This window comes from Leptinotarsa decemlineata, unplaced genomic scaffold (assembly GCF_025532065.1).
Source record: "Leptinotarsa decemlineata unplaced genomic scaffold, Ldec_3_MD MMD2_P_RNA_scaffold_14, whole genome shotgun sequence".
In the NCBI taxonomy this organism is placed as follows: Eukaryota; Metazoa; Arthropoda; class Insecta; order Coleoptera; family Chrysomelidae; genus Leptinotarsa; species Leptinotarsa decemlineata.
This window is the reverse complement of record NW_027412528.1, coordinates 13,932,053-13,955,037: the sequence shown is the minus strand read 5'-3', so window position 1 is coordinate 13,955,037 and position 22,985 is coordinate 13,932,053. Positions and strand designations below refer to the sequence as shown.

Below are 22,985 nucleotides of genomic sequence, written 5' to 3'. Positions count from 1 at the left end.
GAATATTATTTTGTAATTCTACCCCGAAGACAAGTGTGGAATTTTTCAGTGTAATTTTTCATTTTGAGTGTAATTTTGTGTTGAAATAAAACTTTATAGGGTAAATTTGCGATATAAATTTATATCGAGATATTACACTCTTGACAGAATTTTACACTCTTATATAATTTCACAGTGGAATTCTATACTCTGATGAAATTTAACATTGTAATTATTCATTTACGGGTTATATTACCTTGGGATATTCCGTTGTAAGAAGGTCCGTATTCCGAGTAGTTTTGAAGATAATGATACCTCAATCGGATGTTGACTCTTGACTCTTAAGTGGCCATTTTTCCTCATAATTTAGATAATTGAATGCACAAGACATATTACACATTGATATATTAAAAAAAATGTGTATATACAAAATAAGTTCATATACATTCTTGAAATGAAATTCTATAAAACATTTTTTTTTCATTTTCAAAAAAGTCAAATAACAGTACAAAATAAAAAAACCATTCTTCAAATTAACACATTTTCTTTCTTGCTCATGGTGGTATTATTCGAAAAGAGAAATGAAAGTAATATTTCTTTTTCTTTTTTCCTCAATTGCTGTTATTATCCTAAAAGAGAAATGAAATATCATCAAATGAATAGGTTTAGAAATCTAAAAACACAGTAAGTTGACGAACACACATTCCTAGAGAGAAACTACTACTAGTTTGAATTCAATATTAATATTTCTCATAAATTTTTGATACATATTCAACCGTTTAAATAAAAATTTTGATTTTTCCAAATGTTTTCCAACATTATCTGAAATATAGCAAATATAGCTATAATGATATGGTATAAAGTGGTGATGAAGTGTTTTGTTCACCTCTTCAACAGAAACAAAAAGGTCCTAAAGTGTTTCTCGATTCCTTCAATTTTGAGTTCCAACTTGCCTCCCATCAAAAAAATGTTTTCAAGTTCAATAATAATAATCACAAATCCTAAAATTTATCCAAAATTATGAGAGATACGAATGAAACATTCAGATATTTCATCAAAATTCATTTTTAAAATGGATCGTGCATACGGCGTCACTGATGAGTCACGCCACTGCTATCGAGTATATCTTTTTTTTCTCTTTATTCTCAATACCATTCAGTAATTATCACAAACATTTTCAAATATATGTTCTGTAATTATTCTGTAATAATTCGCGATGTGAGGTTAGGATATACTTGTAATAAAAAAACACTATATAATGCATAACGAGAAAACTCAATGAATTCATCTGTTTATTGGACTAGTTATTGAAATTTTACAAGAAATGTACTCACCTTCTTTATTTATTTTCACCAACAACAAAAATATTCTAATGCACACGTCAGACAAACCGATGCACTTCTGTAGACAAGAATGAACAATACAATAAATACTCACAAATACAAGCGTAATTTTACATTCGATAAAGAGATGGCGAAAATTTACATTTCACTAAGGGGGAATACCCATCGTCCAGTTAGTAATTCTCTTCACATGAAATAATACGTTATGATTTCACACATATATTAGATGAATATTTAATTCTCAATGAAAAGTACATTGCCTACTGAAATTAGGGGAGAATGGGGTAATGGTAGTCACCTAAGGGGGAAAAATCATAAAAAATGATTGTTTCACTCTATTGAAATGTTAGCAATCTTAACAGTATACTTATAACATCTCCTAAGTAACCAAGGACTTGAAATGTAATTATAACTTAACTTTTTTATGTTCACACCAAAAACAAAAAATATCAGCTTTGACTGGTATTACCCCGACCCTGGGGTAATGGCAGTCGGAAGTGTCATTGACAATTTACTGACTATACAGTGTGTCAATTTGAAAACTTCCCACCCTCAATATCTCCCTTCCAGTACATAATATGAAAAAATGGTCAGACAGGTCAACTTTATTTGCAAGGGGGACACTCTGAATGAATATTTTCAACCCTCGGGGTTCAACCCCCTAGGAGGGGTGGATGTTACCCTCAGAATTTCAAATGGAAAGGGGGGTCAAGTGGCACATCATTTTGAAGGGCATTCAATTCTCTTGCCAATGATACCTTTTTCATTAGTTTTTGATGAGCAGTTTTTGAACAATAACGTTCCAAACGAACGGTGATTAGAAGTGAATAAGAATAAATGATTAAAACTCGCCCGCACTAGATGTTTGGTATTCAGGTTGGTATTCAAAACAAATGATTGTAATGGACTATTGGAAAAGGTGAGCATCGTACTAGGTAGCATCGTTCCAACCCTTGAGTAATATTCGAATTCGTGGATGTGAGAGGAATGTAGAACTACTTAGTTAACGAAATACGCATCGAGTGCAAACAAGAAATACTAAATTGCAAAAAACAAATTTCAACCATCTTGTTACGCTTTATCTGATAATATGTTCAAAATGTTGTCCATTCTGCTCTAAACAGTAATACAGTCTGTTTTCGAACTCCTCTCGAACATTTTGGAAAACTTCACCACTAATTGACCGGCATGCTGCTGTAATTCGTCCTTTGAGGTCATCCATATCAGTGGGCTGTGTTTTATAAACGACAGATTTGAGATATCCCCAAAGAAAAAAATCTAATGGAGTCAAATCCGGTGATCTCGGTGGCCACTCAATTGATCCCCTTCTGCCAATCCATCTCTCCCGGAATCGCTCGTTCAACCATTGTCGGACGGGGCGAAAATAATGAGGTGGCGCACCGTCCTGTTGGAAATGTAACAAATCTTCCTGCAACAGTAAATTACCGTGTGCATCAATTTGAGTTTCGAGCTCGTGAGTTATAAGTGGATCGATAGGTGCTTGAAGCATATCTAGGTACAGATCACCATTCAAGTTTTCTTCAAAAAATAAAGGTCCGATAATGGCATTTCCAAGAATACCAGCCCAAACATTAACTTTTTGTGGGTGTTGTGTATGTCCTTCTCGAAAATTGTGAGGGTTTTCGTCACTCCAATAGCGACAATTTTGCCTATTAACATTGCCATTCAGGAAAAATGAACATTCATCACTGAAACAGATATTGAACAGAAGATTAGGTAAAGCATTGATTCGAAGAGTCATGATTTCACAGAATTCTATTCTTCTGTCATAATCATCCTCATGGAGCTCGTGGAGAATCTGCATTTTATATGGATGAAATTTGTGCATTTTCAGTGCTTTCCTTACAGTCTCGTGTGACATTCCCGTCTGTTCTGCTACTGATCGTAAGGAGCTAGTCGGCTCTGCAGCAAATGTTCCCAACACCTCAATTTGAGCATCCTCATTCAGTACTCTGGGGTTATTCCTTTTTTTATTCTTCACCGAACCAGTTTCGGAAAACTTTGTCACCAAATCAAGCACATACCGGTGACTTATATTAAGATTTGGATTTCTTTCATTAAAAAGAGATGCCGCCCTTCGTGCGCACTTGCCCACCTCTCCATAAATAAAAATTATTTCAATTCGGTCTTGGATAGTGTAAACCATTCTTACAATTTATACACTTTCTAAGGTATCGCTGATCAGCTCAACAAATGAAACTGAAATGATAGTACTACCAAATGGCTTGAATGCGATGAACACCTTTTTTGCTCAAAAAACGATACTTTTTATAGCAGAAGTAACAAAAAAGGGATAAGAGTTTTAAATCCGATAATAAACCCAAATGAAAGTCACCGAAATCAGATAACTAATTAATGTAAATTTTTTGAGGCTTGTCTAATTTTACCCCTGATGGAAAGTTGAAAAGCTGACCCGTCATCACAAGTTTTACTTATAAGAGAGTCAATAAATTGTATTTCTTTGCATACTAACTTGATAACCAGGCATTTTAGTATAGGCCAATTCTAATTACTTCTATTAGTTTAGAACTACATTTTCGGATACTGCTGATCGGAAAATAATAAATGAGGGCACCGTCGGCAAGCGAATTGAATGCCCTTCAAAATGATGTGCCACTTGACCCCCCTTTCCATTTGAAATTCTGAGGGTAACATCCACCCCTCCTAGGGGGTTGAACCCCGAGGGTTGAAAATATTCATTCAGAGTGTCCCCCTTGCAAATAAAGTTGACATGTCTGACCATTTTTTCATATTAGTTACTGGAAGGGAGATATTGAGGGTGGGAAGTTTTCAAATTGACACACTGTATAATGAGAAATATTGGGTATTTCAATGATATAATCATGAGTTATCGGTATAACCTGTCAATTATTTTATTAAAATACAAGTTGATTTGATAAAATTACAAATCTACTTCTTTGAGCAGCGATCGCACAAATAGTCTTCGGGAGTGTCCCATCCAGAGCATTCAGCATGGACCCACAAACCACAAGACGTGCATCTATACCACATTTCACCATCTTTGCCTGTATCTTCGCAATAAAAGCAAACGTCTTTTCCAATGTCCGATAGGCTAATGTCATCTTCTGACTCATCGATACAAATGTCATCTTCATCCATAGAAGAATCTGTGTCCGATTCAAACAATGTCCTTTTCATGTTCTTATGCTGTAGCTGTGAATGCTTTTTAATCGCAGCAAATTTTGTACCCTTCTTTTCTACCTTTTCTTTCTTTATCTTAGTCTTCATTGCACATTGCTGACCTTTTCTTTCTCGTTTTTCCTTAGACTTTTTTTCCTTTTCTTCTTTCTTTCTCTTTTTTTCTTCAAGCCGCTCTTTCATGGGAGTAGAGGTCAAGATCTCTGAATGCTGCTTAGGTCTTGCTCATCTTGTTGACACATCGGTAGAAGTGCTGCATCCGGGTATAGGAGAAACAACTTGAATGGGAACTTGGATAGGGTTGGACTGATTAATACCAACAGTCTTTGCAGGTGACCTTACAGGTCTTTGCAGGTTGTTTTCATTATTAGCAATCACTGTATCTTCCACACACACTGGTGTCGAGTCCTTATTCTTTTGAAGAATGTCTTCTACCAAGAAGTCTCCATCAGTAAAGATTCCCGGATTTTATGGATGTATCCCAGTGTTTTTGAATCCACTTGTTGCTTTAGCAATGGTAGCAACTTATGAGTAAGCTTTGTTAAAAAGCTCGGCTACATCATATGGTGTTATCTTCACTAAGTTCTTAGACTTCATGAACGAATCACACTCCCTCTTATATGCAGATTTCAATGGTGAATAAAATACTACATCTAAAGGCTGAAGCCTATGCGATGTATGCGGTGGTAAGGAAACCATAACCACTCCATTCTCCCTGCAAAAGGCATAAGCCTCAGCGGAGCAATGTGTGCTGTGGTTGTCTAATATGAGAAGCATTTTGTTCTCTACACTTGTGTGAGTAAATTCAGCGAAGTGTTGTAACCAAGTTAAAAACAGCTCTTCATTTATCCATCCAGTCTTTGAACAGCCGTAGATTGATCCTGGTGGCCCATTTTTTCCAACAACTGGGACATACGCGTCCTTGGAAAAATGAACATAGGAGGGACGTAGGACCCCCCTGTGCTCATGGCACATACAACGGTAATGTTTTTGCCTCTTTCCCAGCTGGTAATGGAGCCAACACGTTTTTGCCCCCTCTCTGCTAAAATGAGACCAGGGTCTTGTCGTTATCCCTGTTTCATCAACAATCCATATGTTTGTATCCTTGAACTTATATTTATCAACTGCTTCTTCCAAATTACTAAAAAAACGATTGATTTCTTGTTTGTTAAACCCTACAGCTCTTCCTACGCTTGTGGCTTCAGGTTTTCTAACACTTATCTTGTGTCTTTGCATAAAACCATACATCCAGTCTAAGCCAGCCATTTTAGTGTCTTTGTTAAACCCATGTTTTAAATGATTCTTTTCTGCATATTCAAACGCAATTTTTCTTAACTTTATTGCTGTAATTCCATAGAAAATTTTAGACAGTGTCTTTACATGATCAGCTAGAGCTTCTTCGTGGGCAGGAGGAAAGTCACATTTCCTGCCTAAGCGTGGGTCAGAATCAGTACCGCTCTTTAATCGGACTTGTAATGTGCTAAAGGGTATTCCAAAATTTTCCGCGGCCTTTCTCATTGATAAGCCATTATCAACAGCCTGTTTAGCTTTTTTGAGGTCTTCTGCTGCCCACTTAGCTTTTTCAGTTTTTCTAATATACTTCCTCGCCATCTGAAACATACAAAACAAAAATTGATAACTAAAGGCTGATTCTCACTACACGTGCCAGGCACGATCCAGTCACGGTCAAGTCACGATCGCAATTTTTATAATGCATTCACACTGTCCGGTCAATAGTACGGTCGAAATCTCCAGACAGTCATGTTTTCGCGAAATACATTAATGAAAATAGCCATTGTTTTGGATGAGGAAGAACAAATCTCACTTCCCAAAGCTCGACGATATTGGGTGCATCCTATCCTAAGGCAGCGCAAGAGAAAAGGAGAGTTTTCTACTCTATATAAAGAGTTGATTGATGATGAAACAAAATTCCACAGATATTTTAGGATGTCCCCTAACGAATTTCACCAATTACATGAAATTTTAAAAAGTGATTTGACCAAGCAGAACACCACGTTTCGGGAGTCTATTTCCTCTTTGGAGAAATTTGCTGTTTGTCTAAGGTGAGTAACTACATTAAGAAAATTTTCGTTCACTTTATTACCGGAGTATTTTTAAATTAAATAAATTCGGGGTTGTGTCAATTGAATAATGAAGTTTTAAAAGTGGTTGTGTAATTGAAAATAAATTTATTTTGGTATATTAATGTTTAACACCAGAAAACATATAGTGTTTGTCAAACTCAACACTCATCTTAACTTAAAAGTAATACCTAATACATGGAAATATGAAATATAATATTAAGGGGAAAAAGTTTCCAATAATGAGGCGGCAGACGAAGCAACACTATCTGGTGGCGTTTCTTGTACTGATGATGCAGTAGAAGATGGTCGGGTTGAAATACTGGGGGATGTTGCAAAATATGATTGGTGTTGAATGGATGTAGTAGGTGGAATTGCAATACTATGTGTGAATTGTTGTTGAGTGAGCTGATTGTAGTTAGGTACTGATGACACCACAGAAGATGGTCGGGTTGTACTGTGGGAAATAACATCTGTAAATTGTTGTTGTGGAGTGATCTGGTAGTTTGTAGGTTGATTCCAATATTGATCCATGTATTTGGCTTCAATTTCCGTGATACTTTGGAAAATTTTTTGTTTGGCCAAAAATTTATCATAGGGATTGAATTTATTCACAGTCATTCTGATGGAATCAAAAAACACGTCCATTTCAGATTTGGGTTCTTCCTTTTTCAATTTCTTCTCCTCCTCTAGGATGTGCTTCATTAGAGTACTGGAAGCAGTTTCTGTAGCAGCAACAGGGATTTTCCTTTTTCGTAACACCGAACTGGATGCTTTTGCTATTTGTGGCGTAGGTGGTGTAGGTGGCTCTGAGATTTGTCTAAGCGTATCATTCTCATCTTCTTCATCCGCAATAAATGAAGGATCTTCATTTTCGCCCGTTACTGAGGTTATTCTCACTTTGTCTTTCATGTAAGCTCTGAGAAACTCCATATGATCTTCGTATTTCCACTTCGTTTGGAAAGAGGCGGCCTGTCCGGTCTTTGTTTTTTGACCTCTGATGTGTTTTCGAAATTGCGCACGAAGCGATTCCCATCTTTGTTTGCATTTTCGGGGATCTAAAAAAAAATGTACATTGTTGAGACAAATCTTATGCATGTCGTACCTATGAGATAATAGCAAATGCAAAATCGTACAATAATAACCTAAATATGGAGAAATAGTAATGAGTAGTACAAAATTTTTATTGTTCAGCTACTATTCGATTGCAACTTTTAATAGTATATGTCAGGTTGTTCTATTCACTCTTTTCTCTTTTTTTTTGACTTAAACATAAGTGTTTGTACTGATTCATTATTGATATATGGTAAAATTATATTTGTTTTAGATTTCTTGCAACCGGTGATTCATTCCAGACCATCTCATTTAGTTACCGCCTTGGTCATTCCACTGTTCATGCAATTGTACAAGAAGTGTGCAATGCAGTAATCCGTAAATTATTGGCTGTATGCATACCAACACCGCGTAGAAAAGACTGGGAGAAGATTGCTGAACAGTTTTGGACTACATGGAATTTCCCCAATTGTCTTGGGGCACTGGATGGCAAACATATAGAAATAACAGCTCCTTCTAACAGCGGATCGAACTATTTCAATTATAAGAAAACCTTTTCGGTAGTACTACTAGCATTGGTCGATGCCGATTATAAATTCATAGCGGTAGATATTGGCTCTTATGGGAAAAACAGTGATGGTGGTATTTTTTCTACATCGAGATTGGGGAAATCATTGAATAATGGCACTTTGGACATTCCGGACTGTAAAAACTTACCTGGAACGAATATTGAAGCACCGTACGTTATTGTAGGCGATTCAGCATTTCCCTTAAAAGCAAATTTATTGAGACCGTATCCAGAGTTACAAGTTCAAGGAGATGTGGAAAAACGAATTTTCAATTACCGTCTTTGTCGTGCTAGGCGTGTTGTAGAAAATGCCTTTGGTATTTTAGCACAAAGATTTAGACTGTATTTTAGAAAAATTAACTCGAAACCCAATTATATAGAAAATATTATCCTAACCACATGTATTTTGCATAATTTTTTGCGCAACGGTACTTCAGTTTTGTCAGAAAGCTCTTCTTCAAGTGAACAGAATCAACCTATTTTTATGGCATTGCCTGGTATTGGTAACAATGCCCGACTAGAGGCATTTCAAGACAGAGAAAAATTTACTGCCTTCTTCAACTCTGAAGTGGGTTCGGTGTCATGGCAAAATGATAAAATATAACATATAATGTGTAATATTGTACGTAGCTATTTAATAATAAATTCAAAAATTTGTTTATATGCTTACCTGTTTTTAATGTTTGCCCTATTTCATCCCACAATTTGTTTTTGTGGGGTGTATCCATATATTTTCTGTGGGACATATCGTATAATTCCTCATGTTCTCGAACCAATTCAATCATTTGCTCGTCCATTTTGCATGCGACTTGACCGGCGATCGCCGTTTCGTCATTCACACTGAACAGGCATGGTCAAGTCCGCCACGTGCGCGACGGTCTTTGATCGCCCCAGAAATGATCGTCACGATACTAGACCGCGGCTTGTCTTGACCGTCCCGTCCAATGTGAATTGAAGCATTGTTTTACATTGAATGTGATTCCAACGGTTTTGACTTGACCGTGACTGGATCGTGCCTGGCACGTGTAGTGAGAATCAGCCTTAATGGGGTAATGATGGTCAGTTGACATAATGACTGCCATTACCCCAAACAGTATGACTACCATTACCCCGAACTCATGGTTTTATTTCACAAGAAAAAATCAACAACAACCTGTTATAATACCTTCATAAACAGCAATGGTTATAGTAATGGGGCTTACCTTGATACTGTGTGACCATTGGTTTATCAGCGGGAACAGTGAAACGTGTGAAAACAGCACTTTAAACGACAGGTTTTCTAATAAGGGCAACATAAAAACACTCCAACTCACTCAACGTCCAAACGACGACTGCCAAGATGGCGCGCGTTCGAGTAGTAGTTCGAGATCGTGCCGCAAGCAGGCAGCACCGATCAGAGCGATCTGCGTTACCGAGATATTATACCGACCACGATTACCCCTTGACTGTCATTACCCCACTCTCCCCTACGCTTGGGGATGTGAATTACTCAATAGAGAGAGTATATTTTCAATAAAACTGGAGTAATTTTCTTCGTTCGAAATGAAAATTCCGAGGTGAATTTGAATCATTTTTCCCGGTGTTCGCAATTTTTTCTTGGAGTTTGAATGAGTTTTGAAAGCTGACATACCATTTTCTGCATTATTCTCGCCTAGGAACCAAACAAAAGAAAACTAAATAAAATGTGCGGCAAAAGTGCCTAACCCATATTCTTTACTAAGTCATTTTTGCATCAAACGATTTGCTTCTCGGTCAATAAAACATTAAAAACTCTTGAAACTCACATGAAGACTTACTTCTTGATGAGTCTGGATTATAATCACTATCCTGATCGCTATAATCCGAACCAAAAGGCTCATGTTGACGTCCGCCATGTTTGTGTTGGTTAGGCAGTTTTGTCACACACGTTCTATGATTATTTGTCAGTTCAAAAACTACTCGATGGATGGATACACGTAATAATAGCTGTAGGCTTAGGCACAATTGCCACACGGATTATAACGTACCAAAATAAGTAGATGCGATATGTAACCCAAAAAAATATAGTTTGTGGTTTAGTCACCTTTACCTCTGAGCCCCTCATTTCTCGTCGCTTTCTTGACAACTCATTTATATGAGGATCGTGCGGAGAATTCGTGATATTGGGGACACTGTAAAAACTCGCTCGGTCTCGCATTCCACGACTTCCACAACCTACTACAATGCAAGTTATAGGCATTATATTGAAAATACCTTGTAAACACTATTATAATTGTTACTGCTGCGAAAAATCACTACACTCCACAAATTCTGGCACTGATTAAAAGAATAAATTATATATCATAAATGTTTAAACGTAAACAATCCGTGTATGCCCTAAAAGCGCCATTTTGGATTTATTTGACACATCGTTGGAATGCCTAATTGGTTAGGATAGGTTAGGTTAGTTTAGTTGAAAAATACTCGATTTTACTTTATTCATTTTTTATGTGTTTAATGGTAACTACAAACATTCAATTTCAGCTACAATCAACCCCATCGTTTGTAGTTTGAGGACAAATGATATTTTATGATTTGAAGTCTTGTTATCGTAGCTTTTTTGCTATACTTCGAAAGAATATAAAATATAGTAAAAGTTTGTTGTTACAACAATAAACTAAAATTCATTTAGAACCTATTTCAGAACTTTTTGGCACATTATTACTCGTCTTTCGTAGTTAGAATAATATCAATAATGCTTTCTCAGTGACCGATAAGACTACGTAAAACGTTTTTAGGTAAAGTGGGCTAAAAAAAGGTAGATTTATTTCAAAGCAGGTTCCAGCGTGACGGAGCTCTGCCTACCGAGTTATTCTGAATTTTATCAACTTATATTTCAAAACTTCAAACTACCAATGAAAGAAAAATTGTAATTATTACAAATAGCGAAATATAAAACTGATTACTTTCTTGATATATATATCAAGAAACTGGTATATATAATACCAACATTTGATACTTTTCTGTACTTCATGCAATATTCCACAATATTATTCCTGGTGGAAAAACTCAATTGAAGAACTTTTTCATACTTCTGAAAACACGCTTAGCAAATGCCAAATCTCATATTCATATTCAAAGGTGGATGTTAAAACTAAATTGATCCAAAATATTTATTATAATTTTAATCATTTTCAATTTCGAAAATGGAACAAATTCCGGGCACTTTCGTTTTTAATCCGATTTCTGTTCTATTGACCTGCTTAACTTAGATACTTTCTTTGTTAATATTTTTCTGCAGGTACATTTACAGAGATTGAAACAATGTTTGGGAATTTTAAAAATGGATTGGATATAGTTCTACTGAATTCGTCAACTTAGGTACTTCTGAAAATACGCTTAGCAAATACCAAATCTCGTATTCATATTCAAAGGTGGATGTTAAAACCAAATTAATCCGAAATATTATAATTTTAATCATTTTCACTTCGAAAATGGAACAAATTCTGGGCACTTCCGTTTTTAATCCGATTTCTGTTCTATTAACCTTATTTAGATACTTTCTTTGTTAATATTTTTCTGCAGGTACATTTAGAGAAATTGAAACAATGTGGGGAAATTTCAAATATGGAATTAGGTAAAATTCTACTGAATTCGTCAACTTAGGTACTTGATATGTTAATTTCCTCCTTTCAAATCGAAAAATACTTGGAAATGTGAAAGCTAAAGAAAATATTTAGTTTGAAAACAGTAACAGGGATTTCAATAAATTGGTTTATGACCTATTAACCAAATGAATGCGAATGAATATGAAAGTAGAAATATCAAAATAATTAAAACAAAATACCCTTATTATACAAACAATAAAAAAATAAAATAACTTGAGCTTTCGGAAAATCTTGAGAACATTTTACACTCCTCAATAATGTCAGCAAATGATTTAATGATAAATTTTTTGTTAGTTGCAACATCATTTGTTTATTTCATTCTTTCAAGGTACGTTTCAAAAACTAGTGCAATAAAAAAAGCGTTTGACAAAAGTGTCACATGTTCTTGTTTAGCATTGAAAATAAATTTTCAATTGTCGTTTATTCTAATCATGATTTTTGTCTTGAATATGGGATTATTTTTAATGAGATATTCAATGGAAACTAGGCAACAAAGAAATTTTATCGGACAAAATTGGGGGTAAATGAAGAGTTATGCAGTGAAACACGGCATTTTAGTTCGTGGAATACTTTATTTTAGCTTAATGTAAAATCAAATATAACTAGCCAGACAACATGGAATCGCCAGCTGTCAACTTCAACCGGAGTGTCTACACACCCGTCTTGACGCACAACTACTATTAAAGATCGAAATCTCTGGATTGTATTTTAACACTCCCTCTCAAGCCAAAGATTTCCACATACAGCTAAACTTAAGCATCAGCTCAAAGTACATAAGATATTTATCGAATATTAAACATTAGCCACGCAACAAACCTAAACCTAGTTTATGAGCATGAAACAAATCACCAGACAAATTTTTAGTTAGAATATCAGCGATTTGCTCCTTTGTGCTAATGTATTCTACAGTAACAGTTCCATCATTAACCAAGTCTTTAATAAAATTAAACTTAACATCTACATGTTTTAACCTTTTATGATCAAACCTTTTTGTTAATTTAATACAGGATTGATTATCCTCGTAAATAGTAAAGTTAGTTTTTGCAAGACCAAGATCAACCAACAGACCAGATAACCAAATCCCCTCTTTAGCTGCTTCAGCCAGAGCTACGTACTCGGCTTCAGTCGAAGAAGTGGCTACAGTAGATTGCTTTTTCGTAGACCAGCAAACTGTACCACCAAATACTTTAAATAGATAACCACTGGTTGACTTCCTATCGCTCTCGTCACCAGCCCAATCTGCATCCGCGTATCCAACAAGACAAACACTATTTAATGAAAAACAAAGTTCCTGATTTACAGTACCTTTAAGATATCTCAGTATACGCTTCAAACTCTGCCATAGCTTTTCGGTTGGATTACTTTGATACCTACTGCATAAATTGACTGAAATACTAAGATCAGGCCTAGTAGCCAACATAAGATACATTAAGCATCCTACAAGTTCTCGAACCGGTTTATCTGAAATTGTTTTACTACCATCACCAAATTTTAAATTTCCGGCTTCTAAAGGTGTATTAACTGGCTTACAATCCGACATGTTAAATCGCTTCAGCAAATTATTAATATAGTTCTTTTGATTTAAATAAATGCAACCTTCAGTTCTTCTTACATTTATACCTAAGAAAGTTTTTAAGATTCCAAAATCTTGCATTTCGAATTCGTCTTTTAGTTTAGCTTTTAACCTATCAATTTCAGATCTCACATTACTTGTCAACAGAATGTCGTCTACATACAATAAAATGTATGACATATTACCATTAAAACGTTTAACATAAAGACACGGATCATTTTGTGACCTTACAAAATTTTCTTTTTCTGCAAATTCGTTAAACCTTTTGTTCCAGTAATATGGTGCTTGTTTAAGCCCATAAAGTGCTTTATTAAGCTTACATACTTTATTTTCATCATTAATAGGAAAGCCCTCGGGTATTGACATATAGATGTCCTCTTCAATTTTTCCATGTAGAAAGGCGGATTTTACATCCATTTGCTGAATTTCCAGATTTTTAAAATTAGCAACAGCTAACAAAGTTCTTACAGTACTTAACCTCGCTACAGGCGCATAGGTTTCTTGGAAATCAAATTCAGCTTTCTGCATAAAACCTTTAGCAACCAATCGCGCTTTATATTTAACTTTATTGCCTACATCATTAGTTTTTACTTTAAAAACCCACTTACAGTCAATTAAGGTTACGTTATCCGGTTTATTTACCAAAGTCCAAGTGTTATTTTTGTTCAGGGAATGAATTTCCTCATCCACAGCCCTTTTCCAAAATCTATAATCAAATGACTCTTTTGCTTTTTCTAAGTTTTCCGGTACATTATCAACAAAACTTGAAACGTTTAAAGCCATATGCTCTATCTCATCATCTAAGACATAGTCATTATAGTATGCAGGAACTCTTTTTACCCTACTACTTGTCCTAACCTTTGTTTCCTCAATATCCTGACCTATGTCCCCATCTATAACTAAATCCTCTCCTAGCTCTTGATTTATTAAATTTTCCTCTGTAGTATTTTTCTCATCTGTAGTGAGAACTTCAAGAATCTCAGGATTTTCAATACTTACAAGTGAATTACTTAGATTATAGTCTATTTCAAAAGAGTGTAGAGTAATAAATCATGAAGTGTCATAAAATTTGCCTGAATTTCGTTGTCGTCCATGGGCGTAGGCAAATCTTAGGATTATTAAACTTAATAATTAAAGTAAATTAAAAATTACAGACACAGATAATAATAAAAGGCCATTTTTGGGAAGTAATTTGGTCTAAAACTAAGTACCTACATGTATTTAGGTAAGTAAAATTTCTTAAAAAAAGATTAAGATTAATTTTAGTGGTTCTTGTAAACTTATTTAATATGCAATTTGGGTTCATATACTTGAGCATGATTTCTCAAAAAAGGGTTAACACTTAGTTCCGAGGTGCCATGTCATTATAATAATCCCTTTTTGACCCTGCCCACCAATCATGCAATACCTATTAAACCCAGGTAATTAAGAAAAAGGGTTTAAATATATTGTAATGGTGTCTTAAACATTCGAGTTATAATAGTAATTGTTACTACACCAATTAAACGTACAGTGATATTGTGATATAGAAATAGTGAAAAAGTTATAAAATGGGGACATTTACTCCAAAGAAAAGAAGTGTAAAAAATTCTCCGCTATCTGTTTGCGAAAAAGTTATAATTTTAAATGTATATGATTGCATAAAACACGATCACCCTAGTTTGTCTGTGCAAGAAAGTGTTGAGCGATGTGCCCGAATGACTGGAATTGGACAGTCCACGATTTTTAAATTATTGCGAGAAAGAAAGATATCAGGCCAGGTAAGTCCATGCAAGAGAAAATCAGGAAGACCAATAAAAATCTTAGATGAAGACACCAAATGTGACATTCGAAGAAAAGTTCATTCGTTTTATTTTAAAAAGGAAATACCCACTCTTGAAAAAATATTTATCGAGATAAGCCAAGATAACGATATTCCTTTGATATCCAGAAAACTTTTATGGAAAACTTTAAAAAGTATGAATTTTGCCTGGGAAAAGCACAATCGAAAGGCACTATTACTGGAAAGTGATGAAATTGTTTGCTGGAGACGAAAATATTTGACAACTATAAAGCAGTACCGCAGAGAGCAAAAGAAAATTTTTTATCTTGATGAGACGTGGATAAACGAAGGTTATATAGTCAAAAAAATGTGGCAAGATAAAAATATAACAAGTTCTCGCCAAGCTTTCATAGAAGGCCTTTCGACGGGTATTAAAGTGCCTTCGGGAAAAGGGAAGAGGCTTATAATTGCTCACATTGGAAGCGAAGACGGATTTTTAAAAGAAGGTTTGTTAAGCTTTGAGTCGTGCCGGACGGGAGATTATCATGAGGACATGAATTCGGATGTCTTCGAAGACTACTTCGGGGAAATGTTAAAATTTCTTTCAGCTGATTCGGTCGTGGTTATGGATAATGCAAGCTACCATTCAAGGCGCTTAGAGAAAGTACCAACTTCAGCTTGGAGAAAGCAAGAAATTATTAACTGGCTGTCAAATAAAGGTATTCAGTTTGAGACGAATTCAGTAAAGAAGGAACTACTAGCCATAGTAAAACAACATAAATCTCGCTTCATGAAATATGCCGTAGAAGATGTAGCAGAAAAGTATAAAGTAACTGTGCTGCGCCTACCGCCATATCATTGCGAATTAAATCCTATAGAACTTATATGGGCACAAGTTAAAGGATATGTTGCAAGGCACAATACCACATTTAAAATGAAAGATGTCAAGGTATTGTTTGATCAAGCCATTATGGAAATCACATCAGAAAACTGGCAAAAAGCAATCCAGCATGTTTTAAAAGAGGAAGATAAAATGTGGGAACTGGACAACTTGGTCGATCAGGTGGTTGACCCTATAATTATAACACCAGGGGATGATGACAGTTCTTCGGATGAAGACTATACTGATGTAGAATAATTTAATTGAATTGTAAATATACTGTAGCGGGATAAGCAATCTGGACAGAGACCAGTGTATCAGTGACAGTGACACTTTTGCTTAGGTTAGGGTTTAGAATTAAGGGTAGTCTGAATAATTATTTTCTCGGAAGGTTCTCGAAAATTGTACCTAGTAATCTCTAGAACATTCAATTAGGGTATAAATAGAGTGTTGTTAAACGTTAAGGGAAGTTCACAGTTTTAGTATTGTTCAAGTGTCAAATTGTAATAACGTATCCAGTAAAGTTCTTGTCGTTTTTGTGAATAAATTGATTTAAAGTCCCCACAAGTGTTTCAATACGTAAAGTTCGTTCGTGTGTGTTTGTGAGTATTTCCCGATTTCGGTTCGTATATATTTTATTGTTACATTTTATATTTTTTTAATAACACTGTTCTGCTGTATTAAATTTTTATTTCCTTTAATATAATTTTTATGAATGTATATTCTTTTGGCAATTATCCCACTAGCGCGCCTCTGGCTCAGTATTTATCCGTCGATAACAATGGACAAATCCCTTAAAACAGGGTGATACCTACCTGCTCTTTATGAAACGACATAATTTTGCAATGCGGACTAGGGAAGTGACAGAATTTATTGACGGATCACCCTGTAGCGCTTTTGAATACTTAATGAGATTTTATTACTCTACACTCTTTTGAAATAGACTATAGTTATATTTTTGGTTTCATCAAATGAAACGTTTCTTACGGTACAAATATTTAGTTTTATTGGATCCCAAACCCTATAGCCATTATTCGAATAACCTATCATTATCTTTATTTCTCCTTTCGGATCAAATTTAAATTTTTGTTTTTCTTTGGGAATGTGACAATGAGCTAAACTGCCAAAAACTTTCAAATGTTTTAAATTGGGTTTCTTTTTATAAAACATTTCAGCAGGAGTGACTTCTTTTAAGGAAACAGTAGGTGTACGATTGAGTAAATATACTGAACAAAGTATTGATTCCCCCCACATGAACTTAGGCAACTTTGATTGCAGCAACAGAGACCTACCTTTTTCCAAGAGTGTCCTATTCAAACGCTCAGCACTTCCGTTCATTTCCGGGTTATAGGGGACAGAGTATCTGATCCGAATACCCCTGGTCCTACAAAAACCAACAAACCGATTTGAGCAATATTCCGAGCCGTTATCGCATTGTATCGACCCGATTTTATACCCTGTAATATTTGTGACCATAGCTTCATACTCTTTAAAACATTCTATAATGTCACTTTTATGTTCGATAAGATAAACGATGCTAAAATGAGTAAACCCATCTAAAAAAGTAACAAAATACCTTTTATTGTCATGTGTTACTGGTGTCACCGGACCACAGATGTCGCTGTGCACAATTTCCAATGGACGCCTTGTTACTTTCTTATATGAAGTTTGAAACGGTTTACGAGTAATTTTAGATTGACTACAGATAGAGCAAGTTTCCAGTTCTTTATCATTTAAATTAACATTAATTCCATCAACCATATTACTTTTAACAAGCTTTTCAAAATTTTGTTTTCCTATATGCCCTAGTCTAGTATGCCATAGTTTAGAATTCTTATTAACTTCACAAACATTAGCAGACTTGTCATGAACAACTTCAAATTCTACAATGTACAAGTTATTTTCCTTTTTACCTTCAACAATCAACTTATCTGATTTTCAAAGACAACTCTTAAATTAGCCTTTTGCAGCTTTTGCACAGATAACAGGTTCTGTCTTAGATTTTTAATAAAAAGAATACTTTTAATCTCCCCTGTCTTCATTTCCTGTAGTTTTACCTTGATTAGTCCTACCTTACTTGCTTGTAGACTCTCATTTTCTTTAGCTACTGCGATTTGAATTTCACCTTCCAAATTCCTAACCTCAGAAAAGTAGCTATCATCGTTTACCATATGGTCTGTTGCCCCAGAATCCACGACAAATCTTACAACATTACTGTTCATGGTGTTTGACACATTGCAGTTCATAGCACTTCCAACTGTTGCGACAAAAGCAATACTTCCTTCTTTTTCAGCGCTAGCTTCGTTTGCTTGTCTTCTTTCGTTCTTATTTAACCAACAGTCTTTTCTAAAATGTCCGACTTTACCACACTGATAACAAGGAAACTTCCTAACTTCTCTGGAGGATCCAGCCGAGCTTCCAGCATTTCTGGATTCCCTTTTATTTTTGTTAAAACCGCTGTACGCCACTGTATTTGTGTGTGACCCTGTCTCTGCTTGTGCACTACCCTTCCTTTTCATTTCATGATCTAGCAACTTGCCCTTCACAAACTCCAGTGTTAGTTTTTCTTGCTCTAATGTTTCCAGAGCTGTAACAATAGTGTCGTACGAAGTAGGTAGTGTCAACAACAAGTGACACACTATATCTATCTCTTCAAGACTCGCTCCAACAGACTTTAGTTCCCGTACTGTCTCTTCAAACCTTACAAAGTGTTTTTCCAGAGTTTCACCTCTTTCTAACTTCATAGTGAGGAGTTTTCTTCTTAAGTAGAGTTGGCTAGCTATGCCTTTCCTTTGAAAAACCTTTTCAAGAGCTTTCCACATTTGGTATGCTGTCTTTTTATCTTTAATATACTCGAGATGTGAGTTAGCAATACATTGCACAATAATTGCCTTGCTCTTCCTGTCTTGTTTGACCTGTTGCTCATCCGGAGACTCTTCTTCCGTCTTGATGGTAGAAAGTACCCCCTTTTGGTCAAGAATTGTTTCCATGCGAAATTTCCAATGGTCAAAGTCCTTGCCATCAAATTGACCAATTCCATACTTTTCCACAGTGAAATTTTCTTGGCGGGTACTCATTTTTAACCTCAAAAATACGTGATTTTGTCTCCCTGTCTTCCGAACTAAGATTCCACCGTTAGTTCACTTCTGGGTAATCTAAGTAATCTGGGCCCATAACCTGAAGAGTTATGCAGTGAAACACGGCATTTTAGTTCGTGGAATACTTTATTTTAGCTTAATGTAAAATCAAATGATAACTAACTAGACAACATGGAATCGCCAGCTGTCAACATCAACCGGGGTGTCTACACACCCGTCTTGACGTACAACTACAATTAATGATCGAAATCTCTGGATTGTATTTTAACATCTATCGTCAATTTCAGAAAAAAATATTACTGAAAAGGCACGTTGTTTGATTGTGCCTATATCCGTTGTTTCGTCCATAATGAGAGAAAAAAACATTCCAGGCTTTCTTAAAACTGCAAATAATTCCTCTCGGAAATATTTTCCTAAATTTTCTCTTATTATAGTTGTGGCTTTCGTTCTCTTACATGTTAGAGCCTTTGCAACAGATGAATCTTTGAAAATATTTGAACATACAGTGGTCAATGTATCCATTACTATAAATGGTAAATTACAATAGGCCACAAAACCTGCAAGTTTTATTTCTGCATATTTGACGGCATCAAATTTAGGCGTTTGTGCCATTTCGGCAATGTCACTAATGTCAGTACATTTTGAAACTTGCCTGGAGCGCCAAATGTGTTGCTCACGTTTACTGTGACGATAAATATCATTTTTATTGGGAAATATGTCCATATTACACAATTTACAGAAAGCATACTCAATATTATTATCTTTGGGTTTATCAGATTTTTTTAGCCAATTTTTGAAACATTCCAGTTCTAACAATTCTTGACGGAATCTATAATATCTCTAGATTTTTCTTTCCCTTGAAATAATTTTTTCGTTAGTCTCATAACATAATTGCTGGTAATGTTTGATTCAATGTGTTCGACATCGGCAGACTCCTAAAAGACTTGTGTCATTAGACAATCGTCATATGAATCAGAGAAAAAATTTATACATACCTCTCTAGATGTTCCAGCTTTGCTATTCAACTTCAACCATTTATCCATTTTTTTATTCACATTTTTCTTCAAAAGAAATTTTTTTAAGTTATTAATTAAAAAAATGTCTTGTGAGGCTCAAATCTCAAATACACAACAATGGATGCAAAAAGTAAAGATGAAGATGTTACGATGTTGATGTTAGATGAAATAATTTTTGACAAAGATTTAGGTTAATTAGGTTCGACTTTAATTTGACAGTTATCAAAGTACTGCTGTCAATGAGACGTGGCAGATGACAGAGCATTGCCCAGCATGGCATAAAACAGAAAACACAGAATACTAAATTGGTTCAAGAGTTAATATCAATGACGTATTTCCCTCTTCATTCATTGCATGGCCAACAAAGATAAAAATGTGATCTGGGTGTGACCATTTCTTGTTCACAATCATGTCATCTATTGGTGAGCCGGATTCCTTACAAAGGGCTGGAAATTCGCTATTACTCACAAAACACTGCAGAAGGGTAAAATTACTTACAAATCCAGGAATTACTGGCAGATTGGCAACCCTGACTGGAAACCAGAAAGTAAGGTTAGATAAGCTCAGCTGTGAACAAAACAATATAATTCCTCTTTTTCTGGACAGTAAATGTGTTTCAGCAGTGCTGCCATCTCTTCTACATCCAGCACAAATTATTTTACAATTTAATTAAAGTTTATAAAAGCTGTTAAATTCCGTAATAAATCAAAAAAATTAATACTGATGTGCGAATGTGAAAAAAAGGTAGGTGATACGGCTTAATAAGTGCAATAATAGAATTTAGCAGCCTAAAAAATTGAATAATAAGGTGTTTCAAGTAAAAAAGTTTTTTCATCCTTGGCCTGTGTAATTAATAACTTCATTTTGTACGTTCAAATACGCACAAAATCAATAGATGAATGAACATTCTTTCAAAGGAGTTATCACATCCATTCTTGTTTTTGAATATTTTATGGGGGGTGGTGTAATTACGAAGAAGTTGAAGAGGTAATATTTTACTTGAAAAATATCACGCTCCATGTAAACGTGACGTGATACACAGACAGGAAGCTTGTACACGTATGTCAAAAACTATGTATAATAAATTAGTATTTCGTGTTTTCCCGTATATCCCAAATTGTTGGCAACTTGATGTCTATACTGATAGAACTTTAATTTTTTCTGCGGTTCAACTAAACAAAATAACTCGTATTTTAATTTTCCAGAGAGGAAGACCTTCTTCATTTGATGGTCACATGTGGAGGAATCATCATTCAGGAACTGGTTCAACAAGATGATGAATATAGGAAGGCAGCTATCTCTTCTATTTCCTTCCTAGCCAGGGAGAGAATTCGTATTCCAAAACTCAAGGTAGAAAAGGTGGATATGCTGACTGACCAGTTGTCAGCAACCACACAAGAGACAAGACAACCTGGAGTGGCCACCTTCAGGCTGGACGACGGCTCATTGATTTATGCCAGTCATGACCTCCTAATAAAACACTCGGATTATTTTCTCGCCATGTTCAGTGGACGCTTCAAGGAAAGCGTCAAGGATGAAGTAAAGCTTCCCGACGTTGACCCTGAAACATTTAAACGGGCCCTGAACTTGCTTGAGCGCCCAACATTCGAAGAGCACGGACTCCAGGACCTTTTAGACGTTCTCCAACTGTCAGATCGTTTTCTGTTGAAGAATCTGTACAACTGCCTCTGTGGGTGGATCAGTTGTAACGTAATGAAGCCTGACAATGTGAGCGACCTCTATCAGTGGTCTCTGGAGACAGGACTACAGCAGCTCAGGATGGATGCCGTCAGATTCGCTCTGACCGTTGGGGTCGATGAATATCAAAGATTGGAAATGTTTCAAGAGTTATTCGACCTGACTCACAAGGAGAAGCTCTCGAAGGATATTTCAGATTTGTTGGGGAGGTATCTGCAGAGATGTGAGTAAGGTTTGGAAGCTGCTGAGCAGGAAGAGTTTTCCAAGTAGCAACGTAAATGTAAACTCCATAGCGACTGTATTCCTTTCCTCTATATACGTGGCAATATCATCATACGCGGCATACATTTTAAAGTTTATTTACTGCGAAAATATTACCTTTATTTATATGGACTACGAAAAATAGTTTAAATAACTAGTCAACATTATTTATTTGGGAATTAACTTATTTATTTATTTATTCTTCCGGTGTTTCAATAATTCATTTAATTTATTAAAAGTATTCATTTTGGAATCTGTAATCTACTAAATATTTATTGTTTTTCGTATATAACTTAAGTCTATTTTTTACTAACATTGTGTTAGAAAAAAGTATTTCAATTGTTGAATAAAATATTGTTTTCATAGTTTCATAGTTTTAATGATAGAATAACAAAAAAAAGATGTGGATTTTTCACAGAAACTATCTAAATGCACCCGAGGTAATAAGGAAAAATACTGAAACAAATCATTATGTGTACTCATATATAAAACTTCCATTGAACAGTTTGAATTGAGAAATAACGCTTCAAAAGTTATTTTCATTTAAACATTTCAGATCACTATATGCTATTGGCTTTCCTTGAAATATTCTCCAAAATCCTGGGGATCCAGTAAAACTGAAAAAGCGGCGTATGGAAGTTTCTTATTTCTGAAGGAATTCACTTAAATTGTTATCCATATGCAGGTTCTGCCAGAAAAGTTATTTTGAAAAATGAGAATAAACATTTTTGGGAAAGAAAGTTTTTGGCTTTCTACTACCCCATCTTGATACAAAAAAAGAAGGTTGAGGGAATCTTCCAAGATGGAGTAGTAGAAAGCCAAAAACTTTCTTTCCCAAAAATTAATCACCCCTAAAAATGAGAATAA

The 22,985-nt window shown here is 35.2% G+C and overlaps 1 protein-coding gene across 1 annotated transcript; it reads left to right on the top strand.

The window, feature by feature from the left end:
- The first annotated feature begins 14,953 nt into the window (after positions 1–14,953).
- On the top strand, positions 14,954–22,484 carry LOC141484606 (uncharacterized). Its single transcript, XM_074179601.1, has 2 exons — positions 14,954–20,903; positions 21,365–22,484. Exon 1 carries the CDS (start codon positions 14,954–14,956, stop codon positions 16,301–16,303), a length of 1,350 nt encoding a protein of 449 aa, XP_074035702.1. The 3' UTR covers positions 16,304–20,903; positions 21,365–22,484.
- The last annotated feature ends 501 nt before the right edge of the window (positions 22,485–22,985 follow it).